The sequence below is a fragment of the Arachis hypogaea genome, chromosome 16 (genome assembly GCF_003086295.3).
Source record: "Arachis hypogaea cultivar Tifrunner chromosome 16, arahy.Tifrunner.gnm2.J5K5, whole genome shotgun sequence".
In the NCBI taxonomy this organism is placed as follows: domain Eukaryota; kingdom Viridiplantae; phylum Streptophyta; class Magnoliopsida; order Fabales; family Fabaceae; genus Arachis; species Arachis hypogaea.
This window is the reverse complement of record NC_092051.1, coordinates 120,672,835-120,680,966: the sequence shown is the minus strand read 5'-3', so window position 1 is coordinate 120,680,966 and position 8,132 is coordinate 120,672,835. Positions and strand designations below refer to the sequence as shown.

General features: G+C 35.1%; 1 protein-coding gene across 1 annotated transcript; it reads right to left on the bottom strand.

Moving 5' to 3' along the window:
- Positions 1-1,240: 1,240 nt before the first annotated feature.
- On the bottom strand, positions 1,241-8,132 carry LOC112754785 (probable zinc metalloprotease EGY1, chloroplastic). Its single transcript, XM_025802548.3, has 10 exons — positions 7,565-8,132; positions 5,975-6,436; positions 5,660-5,800; positions 4,796-4,897; positions 4,248-4,459; positions 3,934-3,984; positions 3,739-3,808; positions 2,441-2,509; positions 2,142-2,192; positions 1,241-1,784 (listed from the first exon to the last, which is right to left on the bottom strand). Exons 1-10 carry the CDS (start codon positions 7,907-7,909, stop codon positions 1,626-1,628), a joined length of 1,662 nt encoding a protein of 553 aa, XP_025658333.1. The 5' UTR covers positions 7,910-8,132; the 3' UTR covers positions 1,241-1,625.

Here is an 8,132-nt window from a genome sequence, read left to right as displayed (position 1 = left end):
ACCTTTAAAACGAAACGCATAAATCAAACAAGGATAAGGAGAAGAAGCTCACTATGATTTAGAGACAAAAATGAAGAAATAAGAAAATACAAAAGTAGCAAGACCTAAAATTAAACAAGAAGTATTAAAACCAAACATAAGAAATAACAAAAATCAAACAAAATACAAAAATCAAATAAGGAGAAGGAGAAAAGAAATAGCAAAAATCATATGAAAAAGTTTTGTTTGATTATAGCGGGGTGGCAGAGAATCGTAACGAAGATAGTAATGAGTGTTGCGAAGCAAATCGCGCTTGAGAGTGAAAGAGGAGGTGGTTTTGGCGCGTATGACTTAAGGGTAAGGGAGGAGAGGAGCGCGTATGTATGAGTTTATAGGATTGTTTTTTCAGTTTTTAAATTTTCGTATTTATATATAATGACTGACTTTGGTGTAACCAAATATAGTTAAAAAGAAAAATGTAATTAAAAAACAATGGGTATCAAAATTAAAGATAGTTCTTTAAAAATACTAAGTGTAATAGTTATATTTGAAAAAATAAAATAAAAGTTATTTAATTATTTTTAAAATTTAAAATAATGTTAATAGGCATAAATAAAATTAAATTTAAATATTTATTAACATTAATTTTTTTTATAAAAAAATTTTAAGGATCGGTAATTTTTAGTTATCATTTGACTAACACTAAATTAATTTTAACAAATATTTTTTATTAATTCATGTATGTAAATTCTAAAAGATATAAGTACAAACTGTATTGATTTATGTGTACAAAACTTTGATAAATATAAGTACAAACTATATGCTTCTTGTGTACAAAACTCTTATAAATATAGGTATTATTATTAACCAAATGCCGGTAAAAAATGATAATATTTGAAACTAATACCCTATGAAGCACAGACACTTCGCTGAGTTGCCATGTCCGCATATCAGACACATTTCAGATACGACACTCATCAACACTTATCTAACACATGTCTACTATATCCAACTGTCTTAATAAAAAATAAAATTATTTTCTCCAAACACGCTTAAACATGCTTAAATACCATCACGTGTCAACATATCCAACCTTATTCTTAACATATATTTTTAAAATAAATTTAAAAATAATACATTATTTTTTATTAAAACAAAAATATAGTTTAAATATTTTATATAATTAAAAATAAAATATTAAAAATAATTATAAAATTAATTTATATTTTAATATTAATAAAATATCAAAATATTATTATAATTTCTCAAAACATTACTTTATATTTTATGTTCATACATGTTCTAGTATCTTATAAAATTTTAAAATTTATAAGCCAACATACCCCATACCTGTATCGTATCCATGTCTGAGCATCATAGCTAATGCCCTATTAACATATAAATTTACCAACATGATTGCCGTACAGGCGTACACAGTTTCATTTCATTTCTTATTTGGATGAAACGGGTAAATTGGAGCTCATCCGATAACGTCAACATGGATTTTATCACGAGGAATCCGGTTGAATTGAATTAGGCTCTACTTTGGTGATGACTTTACCTATATATAATTAACCGCTCAATTGAAAAAAAAAATAATAAGAAGAAAATAAAAGAAAAAAGCTTTACTCTACACATTTTTACCATCAAAGTACATTTACAAGACCTATACCAAGTTCCTCTGCAAGCTCATCCCAAACAGGAAGAAGAGTGAAGGCCACAAGAAAAATAGCAGCCGCCACAAGCGTCTTTCTCCATGTTCCAACCTCTGTCACATCGTTTAAGCAAGGTTTTTCCGGTGTCCTCTGCCAAAAACAAAAAAAAAACAAAAAAAAATTATCACTTCCTCAGAAACAAACAAAATAAAAACAAATATAAACTACTCTTCAGCTCAAGACTAACTGTAAGTTAGTTCCATCATTTCCTTGAATTCCTTCTGAATGAGAAGACGTACATTTCCATACAAAATGCTATTTTGCATTCGCTCTTGTGAATTGTAACTCATTTTAACAAACTGTGTCTTTTAAGTTTTAACCATTGATTTGTGGGGGAAAAAAATGTGGTAACTAAGTCCAACAAAAAATTAAGATACAATTTAGTGAGTTTCTCACTTTCTCGGAATGAGTCACTAGAACTGAGTACAGATAAGACTAAATTAATACCTGACATAATATGACATAAAGCCCCCAAGGAAGCGAAAGAGGTCCGCCAATCTGTCGAGAATGGGAAAAATAAAAAAGAAAAAAACTTATTTTCGTCATAATAGGGGAAAAAGTGACGAACTACATTAATATCAAATCAAGAAATAAAATAATACAACACAGAACAGTTCAATCTGACCATGCTACAAGGATGGTTTATGGGGGTCAGTGACTCCCCACCCCTTCAAAAGTCAAAACACAAGACTTTGGTTTGATTATGCGTATGCTTTGTTTTATCTAAAAGAAGATATCAAACATACCACCCCTAATCCAAGCAATGTATACGTGGTCAAGCCAAAGCCCATTAGTGCACCTTTTCCGAAAGCACCCTGAAGAAACATGTCATTTTTTAAGACTTCAATCATAATGCTCACCGTATATTTAGGATAATTTTGCACAACAAATAGGAACAGAAGTTTTTCAAATGTGAGAAATACACATAATATTCCTACTCTCTGTCAGAAAAAATTCACATCTTCCAGCAGAAAACATGCTATGATCAAGTATCCAAATTCTATCCGTATTAGGTTCTAAAAATTTTATACAAGACCTATTCATAAAAAATGCAGGTAAAACATGAGTGCGAGCTGGTTTGAATTTTGACCATGTGTCACCTCGGGACACAAAAATACGAGTATCATTGCTCCCACTTGACCACTTGTGTAAGTGTACATGGAAGACGGAATGAAACTCATTGGAATGAGACACATTGGTAACTTACTAAGGGGATTTCTTAAATGTAATGTCTCTATGTGATACAGACTAAATAAAAGGTGTGAAATTGTCATCAATCATCTTCATAACCAAGGAGCCAACAACTAAGCTTGGCTCCACTAGGTAAGGTCAATCGTATGGAGCAAACACTGCCATAGGTAAGCTTGTCCCCCACCTTCACTTTTCATTATCTGAAGTTGGAGAAATAGGGACAGATCAATTTTCCTCCTCTTAATCTTCCCATGATACCCAAGTAAGGAATGTAGACCAATGCCCAAGTAATACCCTGTTGATAATCTTGAAATGGCTTCTTGTCAACAATTAGCTCGGCAGTTCCAAAACCACTCTGGACACTTGAGTATTTATCCAAAATGGCTTACCTCAGTTGTAATTTGCACTTGAGACATACAAATGAAATATTTTTACTTGAGCCCAACATGTTGAGCATAAAGTAAACCCTCATTTTTTCCCTTAGCGTTATGCTACTCATTATGACTCTGTTTGAAATTTGGAAAGGAGGGAAAATGAAATACTTCGCAAGTGTTTACCATGATTGAAGTTAATATCCTAAGACACTGTTTTCACCTGTGATGCTTTATATATCCTATTATCTCAAATGAAAGTGAAACTGATGAAAATTGACTAGGAGGTACGACAGTGTATGTTTTAAACTTCAAAGTAGACCCACAATGTGTTACGTCAACTCAATCATTTCCAATTACCTTCGGAAATATGACAATAGTACAGCAAGAAAATTTTTTTTTTCTATGCCAAAAAAAATTTGTATCCTAGCAAAAGGCAATAGAGTTCTCACTATTAAAAAAAAAAAGGTGAGAAAAGATACCTGAACCGCTCTTCCACCATCAAGGCAACCCACTGGAAGCATGTTAAAAGCCTGTATTGTTAATCCACACCTGTAATATCATGAACACAAAAAAAGCTAAGCATCTGATGGAATAATTTGAGTATTTGGTACAACAAAATTTGGCAACGATTTATAAATGTAAGCAAGTCGAGTAAAAGAGGGAAAGCACAATACCAGCCTGCAATCACAAGAGGGTGAATTGCAACAGTTGCAGCATGCATTGCTCTGCACATTAACAGTAATAATGTATCAGGGTCAGCTATGGTCAGCTAAATGGCATACATAAGCATCAGTTCTGATTTACATAATCAAATAACGGGTTGCAGTCAATTTATACCACACAGAAAAAGCTTGAGTTTGAAAATTTCCCAAGCATAATAATCTACTGAGTATAGCAACTAAGTTTTTGACAGAGGATCACAAAACTAGACCTACACTTAGCTAATTATGCCCGTGTACATAAAAACCATGTAAAGGGAGGGACATACGCATAACCAAGAGTGGCTCTACTGATTAATCCAAGAAGCAAGGAACCTTGAAACAACATGCTAGGAACTTGCACCAAATCTCCTGCTGCATCTGGATTTGATGAGAGCAGGAGACCAACAGTAAACATTGAAAAGGATAACACAGCACCAGCAAAGGGGCCTGCAAGTGATATGTCGACTTTTGTACTTCTATCAGGAAGTAGGGATTTGAACTACAATAAATAACCATGGATTAACACTTGGATATATACCAAAATATAAGAAATATAAGAAATGAATTTCAGTCTTAAGTTATATACGATAACATTTCTTATATTCAATAACAATAAATAGATAGTTAGAAGACACTGCAATGGCTCTAATTGGAAACTGAATGAACACTTTGCATCTACATGCATACAGTGCTTCATGCATAACATCTTGCAGATCTCTACAAAATATTGGGCAAACAAACCCCCTAACACAGAAGAATGGGACTGCTAAAGCTTCAGAAAGTAGTTGCAAATTCGATGTAAAAGTGACTGGCACGAAAAAGTTCATAACCTTACCTGAGTAATAGCACCAAAGCTACCAAGAGTAATGTTTGGGATGAAGAAAGGAATGCTTAATTTCACTTGTTTAGGGAAAGCTGCCAGAAAATGTCCAACCTCCTGCACACAGCGATATCCATCAGGAGGAAAATACACAAAGATTCCAGAAGCTGAAACGGGTAATAGTTAGAAAACTGAGATATTGAGCAAAGTGAAAAGTAAACATATAACATATGGAGTAATACTGAGCCATTTGGCATAAAAAGGTATGCATGTATGTATGTATGAATTGACCTATGAGGCTGTGGCAAAGGGCACGTAGTTCTACTTGTACAGCATTTGAGATTAACAACCACTTGCACCAAAGTGGATGTTCTGAATCCCCAAACAATTGAAATTTTTAACTACTTTTGATGCATTGCCAACAATCAGTCAGCCAACATGCTTACAATAATTCTTGACTGACTGACATATCCTTATAACATATGCATAACAGCATTAAAGATAATAAGAACCTTAGTTAATAACTTATAACTAGGTTAGTTAATGAGATGGAGTATAAGACTCAGGTCATCAGTATAATATCACAACTAATATCAATTATTAGTTATTACCACCCCAAGAAAGTTCAACATGACTTGTTTGTAGTTTATTACTATAGGCTTCATCTTAACTGCAAACAAACCTGCACAAATTATTTGCAACAACAAAATGTTTACTTGCAGAAGTCAACAGAGAAAAGTCAGAGATTTAGTTAAATCATTCAGAACCCCCATTTCTAGGATGAATAAAGTATGCATAATAACATGAAAACATCAGCCTATGATCCGTAGCAATTATGTAAACAAATGGCAATAAAAAAAATTTAATATGAATGCTTACATGAAAAAGAAGAACACCCAAGACACCATATGCTAAAGGTAATGCTGACTCAACAAATGGAAATAGTAGCTGCATATCAGGGGCTTCAACCGCATTGGGATCTGTCAAGTATTTCACAACTTCTGGGGGAAGTCTGTTTATCTGATTAATCAAAAGCACAATATTAACAAAAGATATGCAAGTGACAGAAGAAAATAGCATGACATTGATGGAATTAATTAACATTCAGAAATAACTCAGGTCTCAGGAACAGAATGTTCACAAACGTTGACCACAAAACACATAATGGTCAAATGGTATCAATAACCAGCCTACCTGAGATGCAATTCCCAGCTCCACTGAGGAGCCAATAGTTAGAAGAAACAACAACAATGCAATGACATATTGCCAAAGTGTTGTCGGCCCTGGCTCAGAAACCTCCTTCCGCAGCAAACCAAAGCTAACACGTGGCCCACCACGAGGATCAGGACTGTCTGCATCGGGCTCCTCCACCATAAAAAGGTTGTACTTATCTCCTGTGACCTCTACGAGCAGATTTTGGAGTTTGGAAAAGATATCCTCTCTCTTTCCCCTTAAGTTTCCGATGAAAAGAATGCCTTCTCCCAAGTCTCCAAAAGGCTCCTCTTTCGTCACCCAAAAGGTTGAATAACCAAAAAGCTTATCCTTTATCAGCTTTACATCAGCTGGATCTACCTTTTCAGGTCCAAGGAGTTCCATAAGTTTGAAAGAATCAACTTGGAAATTGCTGTACGTAGGTCCAAGCGACGTCAAAGATGACTGAAGAATTAAAATGTTGGAAACATCAGAATCAGGAAATATAACATAAAATCCACATACATAAGCAGAACACACCTATCAGTGGATTTTCAGCATGTATACATGCATCATGATACCTTACAGATAAGAAAGTATACCAAGAAGTACGAAGAAATAGTGATACGCATTGACAAATATTAGCTCGACTCCAACATGGTAAAAAAGGGAAGCTATATTATTTCAAACTCATGATGATATTTATAAATTTATAAACATAAACAAGACTTGTGCTCCAAAATGCATTTTCTTGCAACATATATCTTGAAGAATCCAGCAGCTGATGCTCATGGCCAAGGAAACTATGGATAGAGTTGAATCAGACATCATCCAAATAACTTCCACCCACTTGCATAATTGGGAATGGATGGAGAAAACTAGAATTTATGTAGCAAAAATCAACTCCTTCTCAAGCCAACTTCAGGAGGCAATAAACAAACCAACCATCAAGTGTTGCCATATTAGGAGTGAGTGAAAGGTGTCATCGAGGTTGTGTAATTGTGAATCTGTGAGGCACTTTGACAGCATCTCATAGTTACTACAAATCCCATACAGGGATCGACGGGTATTGGTATACAATTCACTACAGTTTGCGATTAAATTACAAGCATTTCTGCCGAGAGAGAATTTGGTATGCAAGAAATGGGAAATTCAGTGCATGTAAAAGAGAAAACCAAGTAAGTAGTAACTATGTGACAGCTGCTCCATCATTTGCACTACAACCATGCTACAAATCAGCAGCCAAATCAGCCATTCATATAAAAAAAAATACGCGTTAAAATACAAATAGAAAATTAGTTAAATAACATGTATCTGTATGATTGATTTGGTAGCTGATTTTTATTGTGTACATGGCATTTTTGTTTGCCCTATCATTTCTTGTTACAGTTGGGTTAAATGGAGACACTAATTGGAGTTAGTTAAGTTAGTTATAGGTTAGTTAATATACTTATATAATTTAACAATTCAGTTAGCCGTTATTGCGCCATATAATCCAAATATACACAATGTTACTTAAACTGCTAAACATGTACCTATAGTCTGATAAATTTTACACAAAAAGAAGAGAGGAAGGGGGGGGGGGGTAGTTACCCTGGGAGAAGGCGAGGGAGGAGCTGATTTTTCTGAATTGAATGCATCGTCGCGTCTCTCTTGCGTCGTGGTGGTGGTTGCGTTGGAAGAATCACTCGGAGGTCGTTCAGCTTCGCCTTCGACGACGTCGTTTCTGTTATCATCGTTGTTGTTGGCAGTGGCAGAACACCGAAACGCAGGGAAATTGGAAGGGTGAGGTAGTGTGTGAGTGAAGGTGGGGAAGCACGTGGACCTCAATCGTTTGAGCGCGTGGTAGTGAATGGTCTCCCTGAAGGCGCGCCGAACCGGGTTGGACCGGAACTCCGACTTCAGAGGGATGAAACCACAACTCGTCAGAGTTCCCATTCGGACCACACAAAATGGCAATAGTAAAGAAGAGGGGGGCTGTTTAACGACAGTGTATGAGAGTTCGTTGCGTTTTAGTGGTACGACATTTGAACGTGGAAGAGTGAGTAGGACTTGGGAGGAAGAGGAGGAAGGGGAGAATGGAAATTGTTGTTGCCGTAACAGGCTTTTTGGATGTGGTTGCCGGCTTTGGATAAAAATTACTAATAAAATATCTCGTGTT

Coding starts and splice junctions, on each gene's coding strand:
- LOC112754785 (XM_025802548.3), bottom strand. CDS start 7,909: ATGGGAACTCTGACGAGTTGTGGTTTCATCCCTCTGAAGTCGGAGTTC. Junction 6,437..7,564: donor CTCCCTCGCCTTCTCCCAGG/GTAACTACCCCC, acceptor TTAATTCTTCAG/TCATCTTTGACGTCGCTTGG. Junction 2,510..3,738: donor ATGGTGGAAGAGCGGTTCAG/GTATCTTTTCTC, acceptor ATGTTTCTTCAG/GGTGCTTTCGGAAAAGGTGC.